The 13,423-nt window shown below is 40.1% G+C and overlaps 1 protein-coding gene across 1 annotated transcript in view; it reads right to left on the bottom strand.

The window, feature by feature from the left end:
* Positions 1-1,755: 1,755 nt before the first annotated feature.
* The window catches only part of LOC122158828 (ankyrin repeat domain-containing protein 26-like), a 42,675-nt gene continuing 31,007 nt past the window's right edge, over positions 1,756-13,423 (bottom strand). Inside the window, exons 27-36 of the mRNA XM_042815849.1 lie at positions 13,305-13,398; positions 12,037-12,108; positions 10,507-10,641; positions 9,383-9,495; positions 8,802-8,943; positions 7,803-8,084; positions 6,903-7,138; positions 6,250-6,496; positions 3,944-3,989; positions 1,756-3,112 (exon numbers count right to left, since the gene is read on the bottom strand). Coding sequence (XP_042671783.1) covers positions 2,964-3,112; positions 3,944-3,989; positions 6,250-6,496; positions 6,903-7,138; positions 7,803-8,084; positions 8,802-8,943; positions 9,383-9,495; positions 10,507-10,641; positions 12,037-12,108; positions 13,305-13,398 — 1,516 coding nt within the window. The 3' untranslated portion in view covers positions 1,756-2,963. The remainder of the gene's footprint in view (positions 3,113-3,943; positions 3,990-6,249; positions 6,497-6,902; positions 7,139-7,802; positions 8,085-8,801; positions 8,944-9,382; positions 9,496-10,506; positions 10,642-12,036; positions 12,109-13,304; positions 13,399-13,423) is intronic.

Here is a 13,423-nt window from a genome sequence, read left to right as displayed (position 1 = left end):
CAGATGGAACTGAACTTGGTGAGGGATGTGAAAAACAACCAGGAAGGAATCTACAGGTGCACTTGTCGGAAGTGACAGAGCAGGGAGTGTGTACTCCTGATAAACGAGGAGGGAGAACTGGCTTTAACAAACATGGAGAAGCGTGAGATACGCTGAGTGCTTTGCTGTCAGTCAGGTTTCCCATGTTTCTGAACCTCCAGGTGGGGTTTGGGGGAGCAAAATCTCTCCTCCTTGTCAACGATTTATGAGAAACGACACTACTGTAAGACAAAAGCAAGCCCAAAGCTGCCTCCTGAGACAGAACGTGTACAAGTCTATAGGGCTGGACAACATGACATCCCAGGGTTCTGAAGGAACTGGCTGATGGGTCTGCCAAGCTACTCTCCATCACATTTGAAAAGTCCCTGGTGATTGGAGAAAGGGAATCACAGAATCACAGAAACATTACTCTCATTTTTAAGAATGGGCAAAAGGTGGAAAGAACGTAGTTTAGGGTCCTGGTGGACATGAACCAGCAACGTGTGCTTGCAGAACAGAAGGCCGGCTGTATTCCAGGCTGCAGCAGGAGGGGAGGCCAGCAGGGTGAGGGAGAGGATTGTTCTGCTCTACTCCGACCTCCTGTGGCCACATCTGGAGTAGCTTTCATGGTGCAGTAGCTGGAATTGCTGAAAGCTGACAGAGGAAGGATCCCAAGGGCTTTGGCCGCTGATGAATCTCATGGCTTCCTCTTTCAATGAGGCCTGAGTGTCCTCCAAGTACAGTGGACCCTGTTGCAGGTATTCTTCCACCTAGCTCCTGTCTTGTACCAGCTGAAGAGAGCACAAAGGGCCACCAGAGGTCGTCTCATAAAGGGATGACCAACCTTTTGCAGAAAAGGTCCTAAAGATCCCCCAGGCATGGCCAGGTTTACAGACTCTTGGTTTCCTATTAATGCATCACCACTGAAAACCAGAAAGTGGTTCAGCACACCCATTAAAATCACACCTCTCCATACTTGTTTCAAGCACACATGCCTTAATTTCTGTGATGACAAAACTTATGACATCAAAGCTATGAGATCGTACTAGTGGCTGGTTGCCCCACTGTAGCTGCTCCCAACACCTGTTATGCTAGGTGCCAACACTGAGTTTCTGTGCTGCTTCTCCTCTAGACAAGAACCTTCCCCTCTCAACTGACAACCAACAGCACAGAAGCTTATTAGGGAAAAAAACCAAAAAACTTAAAACAGGTCCTATCTGAGTTTGCTAAATTAACGACGCAAAGTGAAGGCCATGACCTTATGCACCTGCTTTCTCCGTGGAGAGATGCTAAAATGTACCAAAATGTGAGCTCCTCTTTGATCACCATGGTGCAGGCCAGAGAAAATTCTTAACACCTTTGCCATTGGCAGGCTACAAATTGTTCAGCTCCTCATAGATCCAAAGCTGTGGGATTTGCTAGCCCTTCATGACTCCCAGAAGCTTGCCCACCACCTTCTGCTCAGACCACAGGAAGAATTACTCTAAAATGTAAGAGTCTGGAAAGTGATTGCTATCAATACTTCTACTTTAGTCCCCAGACTTTACACAGTGATGCTTCAAGTACCCCAGGAGAAAAAGGACACAAATGCATACTGGCCATTTACCTGAACTCAGGGCAGGCTGAAGGCACCAAGAAGCAGGGATGAAGCGGGCAGAGGAGAGCAGTATCAAGTCGCAGAGGCAAGGAATGAGGTGGAAAGCAAAGTCAAGGTTAACAGAACAAATAACAAAGACATACTGAATATGAAAGTTTATTAAATACCAAGTTGGAATGTAATACCTGGAATTAAATACAGTGTATTAGTGTCACAAAATTGTATTCATGTAAAAAGGAGCAGAGAGTTGCAGCAACATTCACTACATCTCCTTACTGCTCAACTCGAGTTGTTGAATTAGTGAGTAAAAATCTTTTTTCCAGTTTCTGTTTGCTTCAGTACAACATTCTCACATCTCTGGAATGTTGACTCCATTTGTTGTGTAATATTTTAGCAAATTTTGTAGACAAGGAATGACTACTGCAGATCTTCAGTAACATGTAACTGTTAACAAAACTGCTTGTCTTACAGACACAAAGTCCCACAGCATTACTCTTCACCTGAGTTGCAGCAATTTTATCACCAGCTGTTAGCAGCAATAAAAACTTGTCCCACCACACAAATAGTGTTAAGTACCAATTGGAACGAAGGTTGAAATGTTAATTTTCCTTCTTCTCAGTATGAACTGCTTCAGGTTCATCCCATGTTGATCTAGCAACTGTGAATGTCTTAGGTTGAATCAAATTCTAATGCAAAACCCAACATGGATACCAAACCAAAAAGATCACATTAAAGCTTTCTTGGCACTACTACACACTCACAGTATTTTTAAGCCCAAGGTGCGTATAAGTGAAACAATGTAAAGTGCATCCTTCTCCAGCTTAAACATTGGTAAAACTTTCACTTAATCAGCAGAAATATTCACAGCACCAGGACTGAAGCAGTTGGCAGAACAAACAAATAACAAATAATAACAAATAAGCCAAACAAATAACCTCCTATGCATTAAAATAACACTGGAAACACACAGACAGTGAAAGGGTTCAACAGAACAAGGGGAATGCTTTAAAATGCTTTAAAACAAGGGGAATGCTTTTAAAACACAGAGCACAAGTGGAGCAAAATAATGCATCAAAAACATTCTGACAATTCTGTCAAGTTCAAGAATCAACGTTACTCAATCTGATAGTAAGAAAAAATAGATATGGCTCTTACTCTGAGTGCAAAATAAACTAACTACACCTCAGTGACCAACAGTAAGTGCAGAGTGCTTGACACCTATTTAATACATTTTGAACTTATTGCAGTTTGAATATAGATGTTTCCACATCCAGGCTGCAGGATGGGAAATCAAAGACATCCTATGTAAACAAAATGATTTCCAGTACTTTTCCCTTTGCATTTTTGTTTAGATCAGATAATTTTTGTTTAAAACGTCACGGTACTCCTGTATTGCTCTGCAAAGGGGATCCTGGTCAATATTGAGATTTTTTGAAGATCCATCAGTAGACATCATTGGAGAAGCTCTAGCAGATCCAATTTCAAGTTCAGCATTGGCTAGAAAGAAAAGAAACAAGATTCATGATGTTACTTTTACAGTAGATTGAGTCAAATAAGTCACTGTAAAAACATCACTGGTAACTGAACAAGCTACACTCTAGAGAAAGATTTTAAAAACTTCCAAGGAAAACAAAAATAAAAAAGGATGGGAGGCATAAAGAAAGAAGCATTTTTTCCAAATTCAATTATCAGTCAACACTAGAGAAAGAAATTCCAGCGGTCTTAGAATCACAGAATGGTTTGGGCTGGAAGGGACCTTTAAAATCATGTAGTTCCGACCCCCCTGCTATAGGCAGGGACTCCTTCCTCTAGGCCAGGCTGCTCAAAGCCCCATCCAGCCTGACCCTGAGTGCCTGCAGGGTGGGGGCATGCACAACCTCTCCAGGCAACCTGTTCCAGTGTCTCTATGCACAGCAGCAGGGACTCTGGCAGAATGGTAATTATGAAACAGGTGAATTCCTCTCTGAATGTATGCAATGAATGCATGCAGAAAGAGATATGGTGACTGAAGTCTACAAAAATCTTATTTCAGGGCTCTTTTTCATTTGGTGTTTGTGCCTGAGGATGAAAGGTGACTTCAGTTTAAACCAGGTGTATCTGTATGGGGGAGATGGTTTGTTCTCTATGCTTTTTCTCAAAAGTAACTGCAGAACATTCTGAACAGTATTTTGGTAAGCAGGAAGTTTTCCATTAAAACTCTGAATTGGAGAGTTTAAAAAAAAACAACACTGTGCTTCAAACAGGATCTTGACAACTTTTGAAAATAACTGCATAAAAGTTACAGTCATCATCTTCCTTAAAAACAGTGATATGAGAGTAGCACATTACCTTGTTCAAGTTCTTTAGTGATTTTTTCATCCAGTTCCTTCCGTACCTAGAATTACACATAACACAGAATTGAGATTTCAAGTTCCACTTTTGCAACATAAAACTTCTAAAAGAACTTTAAAACCCACATATTATGTGTGGTGAAACCTAAAATGCCATCCCAAATAGGGACATCTTGCTTTGAAGTTTGAGTTTTCACAACAACAATCTCTTGGTCAGTGAGGCTGTAGCATTCTCATTGCTGAGCAACATTAACTTTAGCACACAACAATCTGCAATTCACCAGCTGCATCATTAAAAATACAGGAAGAAAGCACAATGGTTTCATAAAAATGTATACATGGTTAATGTCTATCTTCAAATACATATAAAAATATATAAACACATTATTCCTTTGCTAACTGTCTTGTTAGCTTGCTTACAAAGCAAGTGCTGCGCATTTTATTATGTAACAGAAACCAGCTTGGATCACTAGAAAGGACAATTTACCCCTTGCTCCCCCAGGAGCTGTTTATTTACTGTCATTTATTCTGAATGCAAAGTCTTCATAAGGAGAAATCAGGCCTTTTAAAGGCCACAGTCCAAAGACTGTATGCTACTGTTTACTTTGATGATATATGTGACTCCTGCACTATTTTCCATCAGGTTTGTTACACACAGAAGTAATTGTCAAAACAGACAACATACAGCTTCCAGACTTATGTGAGTAGCAAATACAATCAAGTGCTTGGAACATGTGGCTGATGTGGAGAGGTTGAGAGCACCAGGACTGTTCAGCCTGGAAGAGAAGGCTCAGGGTTTCACCTGCAGGTGTAATTATCTGATTGTGGGATGGAATATAAAGAATACAAGGTAGATTCTTCTCAGTGGTGCCAAGTAAAAGAACTAGAGTAATAGACAGAAGTCAAAAGAGTGGAAATTCATAAGACTGCTACAAAACAGGAGTGAAGACAGGAAATAAAATCAGAAAAGGAACAAACTGAGAGATGGAATGGGAAGAAAGTGCTCCTTTTCTTATGCTACCAGTAGGAAAACTGGTTTCATAAATCCATGCACTCACATTGGTTGCAGCTAGCAGAGTTCACCATTATTTTCTGCGCCGACTTGTCAGAGCAGCATTGTTTATAATCAGCACAGCTTGCTTATTCTAACAGTTGCATGGACAAAATAATTGATACCAGCAATCTGAGTGATGGCAGTGTGAAGTATTTTCAGCTTCTTGTCCTTGTAGCTATTTCAAAGCTTTTGCACAAATCAAAGCCAAAATCTACACAAGCTTCCTCCTCCCAGGAGATGCATATACTCCAGATAACCTCCCTTACTTTGAAAAACACCAAATGTGCACCGAGAGCTTTAAATAAAAACACAAGAGCAAGATGACTACGTGACTGCACCCTAAGCTCCTTAACTCCCTGTCATTATGAGCTTTACTGTCAGGAGTACTTGTAATCTTTTCCATCCAAGAAGGCAGCACTTAGCTTGAATTTAATGGCAATACAGAGGTGGTTGCTTTGTTGCTCATTTCTTTCTTTTTTTTTTTTCTCCTCTCAACAGAAGGGAACAGATTACTGGAAAAATCTGAGGTCTAACTGAAGCAAAGAAAAGGCTCAGAGTCAGATAAACTCTTGTCTTTTTAAGTAGTCTGATGAACAGGCAAAGTGCTAAGCAGCACAACTGGTGAAGTACTTTAGAGCTACTGCAGAGGATGCGATCACATATAAATTGCTGCAAAACATTAGAAAGCTGTGAAGGCTTCCTGAAGAGTAGGTTGTTCTCTTCTCAGATAATAATACATAGCAGGAAGCACAAAGAGAAATGTTTCCTAGGCACAGCATGCATCCCACAGCAGACTGTATAGGAAGAAGCAAAGAAATCACACTCATATCATCCTAGTTTTGAACCATGTCTTTGTTAGTATTTATGTAGTAAAAGAAATTAAAAATGAAGATCAGTAAGGAAAGAAAAAGTGGCTTGACAAGAGATGTCTGACAGGCAGGGCAAAGATGTCAAAGTTATCCACCTGAAGTATGTCATACACTTATACACATACTATGCATTGAAGTGTAATAAATAGCTTAGCTGGGAACTTCCAATGCCACAGCACTGCTTATTAAATTCTCTCTTGTTGAAAAAAACAAAACACACAAAAACCTTGTACATGTACATAGGTAGGTATGTATGTATATACATATATATATATATATATACACAGTTAAATAGTTCATTGTTTAGATGCCAGTATTTTTGGTGTCTGAGCACTCTTGGAATTCTGTACAGTCTTAATGACCATATTTTACAATGCTTACCTTATCCATGTAGGCTTCAACATTGTTTCTTGATGATAATGCATTCCCAGCTGTGCCTACAAAGCTTCCTCCTAGGTTGAGACTTCTGTTCAGTGCCAGATTGTTGCCAAGATGCCCCAGTTCAGTTGAATACAGAACTGGACTTGCAGACAGACCTCCTGCGACAATGCTGCTTGTAATTAAAGATTTGTTTCTGTGGCGCTCCTGAAAGAGCTTAGCATTAGCTTCTGCTAGTCTCTCATTGGCTCTGAAACATTTAAAAAAATGCAAAGAATTATCTTTGATAGTATTGTTGCAGTCACTTCTTCCAGGTCTTTGGCTACTATTCAGCTTTTGCAAATAGAAGGCATTAAGAGTCCAAAACGAGAGGGGCCCAAAGGCCACCTGTTAAAATGCTATTAACTTCAAGCACACGGTAGCGATGTCACGACTGGTGGTGTGACTGCTAGAACACTGAAGTGAAATGAGGGTGGTTCCAAAAGTAAAGGGGAAAGGTTTTACAGGGCTCTCTTATAAAGATGCCATCTCAGGTTTACGTCCATAATGCTGACAAGACACAGAAGAGAGAGTTTAGGAGGAAACAGTACAGGGTTTTTCATGCAAGCTAATGCTACTTTACATCTTGTTACCAGTCCAAAAAAGCATGGACTTACCTTTCCAGCTTATTTCCTAGGCTTCTTCTAATTTTCACTTCTTCCAGATACTTTTCTTTATATTTTTCCACTTCTGCCTGCGTGGATTCTTTTTGAAAAATACTGTCGTGTTGAGTATTTTTTATTCTGTCCAACTCACATTCGAGATCTTTAATTCTGTGCTTTAGTTGGTTTCTCAGTGAGGCATGATGATTGTCTCTGATTTGTTCTAACCTGTCCTGGGAGGCTGCCTGTGTCTGAAGCAGAGAACACAATTTCAACCATTGCAAAGAAAAGGTGAACTGCCTCCCCCCAAGACAGTTGCATATAACCAATTTTAAGGGCCCAGCTGAGACAACTGGACCTCCTCACTACCATCAGTAATCAAGGCAGAACCTTGGAACCAACACATTAAATAACTGTTTCCATCCAGATAGAGATCTGCTCTTAGCAACATTACTCATCACAGCAGCTACTAAAAGAATGCTCACAAAAAGGGCACACAAAAAGGATTCTACAAAGAAATTATGAGAATCCCATCCCCATTCTTTCTGCCCCATCAGTGACTTCTTCTCTGAGCATTTTATCCTATACAATGATAAAACACGACCTGTATGTACGGCAAAACTATCTCTAAGTTACAATATTCATGTGATAACAGCAATAACAAGATGACCAGGTAGCAACAGCCTCTAAGAACTGCAGAACAGAAGCCTGTCATGGGAACACTATTAAGTTGGGAACCTGCAGGCAAGTTACACACCCGAAAGCACTTCTGCCCAACCATTGTCTGTTCTTCCACTTCTCTTCAGGAAAGACAGAAGTACAGCACTAACACAAAGAATTAAAATATGAACAAAAAATGACAAAAAAAGAAGTTTCATAATAAAGACTACAGACATACACAACAAATTCATTTACCTGCAAAAACAAATTGACTTCTTGTAGTTTTTGTCTGATTTCTTGTCCGGCTCGTTCTTCCATCTCTTTCTTGTATTGTTCTATTTGGCTGTGATTCACCATATTAACCTCCAAATGATGTCTGAGGCTTGCCACCTCTTCCTTCAACTGGGATTTGCTCCTCTCCAGCTTTTCATGGTTCCCACGCAGAACAGACAGCTCTTCTCGCAAATCCTGGTTTTGTGTTTCCAGCTGGATGCATTTTTTAGACTCTAACTCCAGCTGCTGAGAAAGTTCAGTAACCTGTAGACAGTAAGAAAATGAACTTAGATGGGTGTAAAATTATTCTTTGAAAATTCATAAAGAGGAAAACCATCAAGTCTGTAACCATCACCTGCTGACTCAGCATCAGAGTCAAAGGAAAGTCAAGCTCATCTTTTAAAAGAACAGCTTTTAAGTTCTTGCCAATAGGATTCCTCAAGTTCCACCCTTCCTTAGTTCTTCTGCAGCAAGTAAAAGACCGACAAGTACCAAACCAGCAGAATTTCACTGTGGGAGTGGGCTGACAGGTGCTAGGGCCATTCTTCCGTGCACTGTTCTATTGCTTAATGCAAATCAAACAACTCTACCCAGATACCAGAAAGAATGCCTATTGTGCTTCAGGGGGAATGTTCCAGTACAGAGCTAACTGGGCACAGGAAAAAAGTACTCCTCCTGCCACTGCCTTTGAAAGCCTTGTAAACAGCGCTTCAAAAAGCAGCTTTCACAGCAGTGGTAAAGGAAGGTATTTTCTCTCTAGGTCAAATCCACTGTCTGGTTGCAAGAATATTTAGGAAATATGAGATGTTTCAGAAGTTTCCAAGGTCAACTGTGAAGCCAATTTCATCTTCTCTCCCAGAAACATAACTTTTCTATACCTACTGAAAAGAATATTACAAGTCTTCAGAAATGAACACAACTCAAACAAACAAACAACAACAACAAAAAAAAAAAAACAACAAAGAAACAGCCAGAACTCACCTTTGTTCTTAAATTTCCAACTTCATTCACCATTTCAGAATACCTATTTTTCATTTCTCCCTGGAAATTAAATTGGGACTCTCTTTCTCTGGACTCGTGCATTCTTAGTTTCTTCACAGCTCTGTTCAGAAGCCTCTTGCACCTGCACAACAAATCAGTCCAGAAAACATGCAATAGTACTACGAATCTATTTGTCACACTTGCATGTGAAAAGCATAGCTTCATCTTCAAGGTTGCTTCCTCTCTAACATGTTCAACAGGCCAACAGTTAATAAGAAAATCCAGCATTCCAATGCAATAGGTCACATGGAGGGTCCAAATTTCACCTCAATAGAGGAAAAAAAGACCTCCCTCTCTCAGGAGAAGTGCAGGGCAGCCTGCATTTGCTGTTCTTTTGGCACCTACAGAAAATCACGGGCTCATGTACCAGAACTGCCCTGCAAGAACTGATGTGAGATTTGAATTTGTTTAGAAAGGGTTAAACACACCTACATTCTAGTCCCATAACTTCTACATTCAAGTCCCATAAAGCCTGACTTCTAGCCTGTGTGAGCTCTCTTTCAAGTACCAATGAACCATACCTGTGATGTTCTTTCTGCAGTTCAACGTTTCTTTTCATTTCCTGGTCAAGACGTGCTTCAACTGGTCGTTTCAACTCTACCAGCTTCTTCACTTTCTTTCTTTCAGCCTCACACTTAAAAAAAAAAAAAAAAAAAAAAAAAAAAAAAAAAAAAAGGAAAAAAAAAAAAAAGGAAAAAAGAAAAGCAACAAAAAACAAAAAACCATGTCACACTAAGCACAGAACACTACACGTAGCAACTGCAGGTAGCACACAGATCCCTTCACACATCCCTTCACCAAGTTCAGCAGAACACTGGGGCACAGGATTCTTGTGAACATTTAATCACTTCAGGTTTCACACAAACAGGTCAATACCCAGGGATACCAATCAGTGCCCCTGCTGAAGCAAATGCCCCCCCCCCCCCACTGGGCTTTGCCCCAAAAAGCTGGAAAAAAGATGCAAGAAAACAGCTTCCACAGTTCCTCTGCTAATAGGTCAACTTGCATAGGTAGCCACAGTCCTGGAGAACAATGCAGACTCTACAGCATTCATGGAATCCCCAGTGACCAGCAGGCTCTTGCAGAAGAGTCTGCTTTTCTGGAATTCATCAGTGTCTCCTCAGTCATTACTTCCACATCTTGTTTGTGGGTGTTTACTAATTCGGGTGCTGTTCCTCGTGGTGTTTTCTCAGACAAACCAGAGGAGAGCTGGAAACTAGTTTTGTAGTTTGCACTTGCATCTTATTTATTCTGCAAGCGTTTTAAGCTCCTGCTGTTCTGAAAACATGCAGCAGTTCCTCCATACACTGCCACTGAAAATAAGGGGTGTTTTACTCCTGCCCAGAAATCAAGGGGTCAGACAACAACCAGAAAGAAATCAAATAAATAACTCAGGAACCACAGCCTTATTCCATGTGCTCAACTGCTATCAAACCACACTGTCTTCCTGATAGGACAACTCCAGCATTTCAGAAATATACTCTGTTGGCTTTTATTCAATTCCTTCATGACTCCCAAATCACAACAGTATTCATGGCCCAAGCGGCAAGGATATAAAAAGCTGAGTATGTAAGAACTCAAGAAAATGGCAGCATCATTTTAAGTACTGGCCAGGTGTTAGGGACTGTCTGTTTTCTGGGCTCACCTGTTCCAAGAGCTCAGCCTTTTCCCTATCAAGTTGAGCAAGACGATTTTCAAGGAGGACTCTCGACTTCACTTCTTCCTCCCACATACTGCGTGATTCTTTTGATGTCATAGTCAACATATCCTGCTTTTGCATCTGTGGAAACAATAGCAAAAGGAATGCCAACATAACTAGAGAGACAACACTGCACATGAACTGCATTATAAACTAGTAACTTGAATGAAGGCAGGGCTAAGCTCTCACCACTAAAGACCTACACTGAATGTCATACAGAGTGTACAAAACGTGGCATCAAGAATAGCACTTAATGCTAGTGGAAAGAGTGAATGCCCTATATGAGATAAAATGAGGTTACATCCGTTGGGGATAAGAAGACACACATACAAAATTACCCCCAAAATTTCTTCATCAAATTCTCCAGATTTCATAATGATACAAAAATAACTACATTTACAACTCATCTACTGCCCAACACAGAAAATTCCCTACTCTCACTGACTGTGTAATAACTGCAGATCTTCTCAGAGCAAGAAAATGTTCAGATCAGAAACATTACTTATACTTTTACCCAAAAGAACAAAGATTTGCATCACAGATGCATTTGTGTGGAAACAAGTTATTCAGTTCACTTCGTAAAGAATGAAAGTTGCCTAGACTCTTTGAGTAACACATTTTAAGAAAAAAAAAAAAAAAAAAAAAAAAAAAGATGCCCCCTGATCTACAGAAGGACACAAAAACCTTAGCTTAAAGGCTTACACAACAAACTCATAAAACTTTCTCATGCATCCTTACAGAATAGGTTAAATGCTGGTTCTCAATATGTGACAATGTATAAAAACCCAATGACTGCTTCCAATTGGTGCATACCAATTGGACCAAAGGAAGACAACAGAAAAGGAACCTGGAAAAGAACTCAGACTTTTCTGGGGCAGATAACCAACAGTTTTTCCCTTCTACTAGATCCTTCTTACTCTCCCTACAGCAGCTTAATTTTTCATCAGCAGACTAATTCAAGAATATTCCAAGGTTAGACAAAATGCTAGGCCGTGCCCACACACCAGCTACTTTCCAGCTGCTGCCACTAAACAGCATTACCTCACCTAGTTGCTTGTTCCTTACCTCAGCCCCCTGTGTGGCAGTACAGTACCAACACATATTCACAAATGGGAAAAGAATCTAATGAGCTCAGGTGGAAACTATGACAAAGCTCTGAAGATGAGACAGATTTCCAATGTCTAGTTTCCCCTCTCAGCTCTCTCAACCACACGTCTCCCTCCTGCTGACATCATCCATCTCATCCACCAAAAGAATTATGCTGATGAACACAAATATCTGCATAGCACTGAAAAGACACAAAACGCAGCAGGGAAATAAGGAAATTTACAACCTTTGCCCTTGAAGGTACTTTGTCCTGAAACCTATTTTGTCAGTTTATTTGTACCTTACAGTCCACCCAATCTTTCCAATCAATTACCTGCAGACAAGAAATAAAAAAACTAAACCAGTTATTTTCAGAAGTCATTGAGATACCTGCTGATACTGGTACTTTTCTGCAGCTGTCTGTGCTGTCCGTAAGCACAACTCTTCTAGGCGATGATGAACCTAAGAAAGCATCAAAAGAAGAAAGAAGATGCTACCTTTCCAGACTGATGTTCACATTTCATTATAAAAAAAAAAATTTTGCACATATCTTTCCATCACTTTATTCTTTTCACACTTATCCTCACCATCAGTCATGAGAAATACCTCAATCGGATGCTATGATAAAACTATTAGCAAACATCACCTCTGCCAGTTGGCTTCAGGGAGAGAACTATGTGGAATACAAAGAACCTTCAATCACAGAATCATACAATTGCTCAGGTTGGAAAAGACCTTCAAGATCATCAAGTGCAACTGCATCCTAACCCTACTACCGTAACTCCAAAAATGAACACACAAAGGAACTTCTTCCATCCACCATACATTTGAAAACCATGCTGTCTTAACCAAGGGGAAGAGTAAGCACTTCTCTCTTCTTCTGCCAGTGTCAGTACAGCACAAAGTTCAACTTTCATGTATAGCTATTTTCAGAACCTCTTAAACATCAATTAACAACCACAGGTATAACAAAGCCCCCAGATCATTGTTTCGAATACAAAAATAATTTGCTTCATATAAACCACATTATTTATGCTAATATCAATCATCCTATTTATGTTAATACCACTGAACAGGGGGAAATTGCAAGCCTTTCACCAAGTTCTGCAAATAATACCATGGGGATTCCTCTTTACCATTTCATGAAAACAAATACACATCAAGCAGCCAATGGAAAAGCAATTCCATACAGCAAAATGCCTGGGGAATATAATTCTTGTCCCAGCCTGATGATGTCAGTCAGGCCTCTGGCACGAAGCTCTTGGAACCATCACATATGTGAAATTTCCCTGAAGAAACCTGCAGAATGCATTTCAAGATACACATTCCAGTATGTGTCTGCCATCTAACATCACGATTGGTATAAAGAAAAAAATACTTAAACCAGCACTACAGTGACAAAACCTCACCACATATAGCATTAAGTAGGACTTGATATATTATTACAGGAAAACTCTCAAAACCAGAAAGCTGGAGAATAGACCAGCAGGATTTTCAGAGTACCCTACAGTCAGCACAACTCAGGTAACTCACCTCCCTCTATGCTCCCCAGGAAAATCATGTAGCTTCCCCACAAAAAATATCTAACTAGGCTCAGAGGCTCACACTGAATAAACAAACAAACAAATAAATAAATGAAAAGTTTATGACTGGCTTACTGAGGCTGATGCTTGCATATCCTTCTGAAGAGCTTCAATACTATTGGTTTGTTGTTTGGTTGTGACTTCCAATCTGGCATTTTCTATTTCAAGTCTTAAAGAGAAACACAAATCCATAA

The sequence above is a fragment of the Centrocercus urophasianus genome, unplaced genomic scaffold (assembly GCF_019232065.1).
Source record: "Centrocercus urophasianus isolate 14NV4802_14NV808 unplaced genomic scaffold, USGS_Curo_1.0 seq_15, whole genome shotgun sequence".
In the NCBI taxonomy this organism is placed as follows: domain Eukaryota; kingdom Metazoa; phylum Chordata; class Aves; order Galliformes; family Phasianidae; genus Centrocercus; species Centrocercus urophasianus.
Note: the sequence above shows the minus strand (reverse complement) of the source record. Positions and strands in the feature narration are given on the sequence as shown.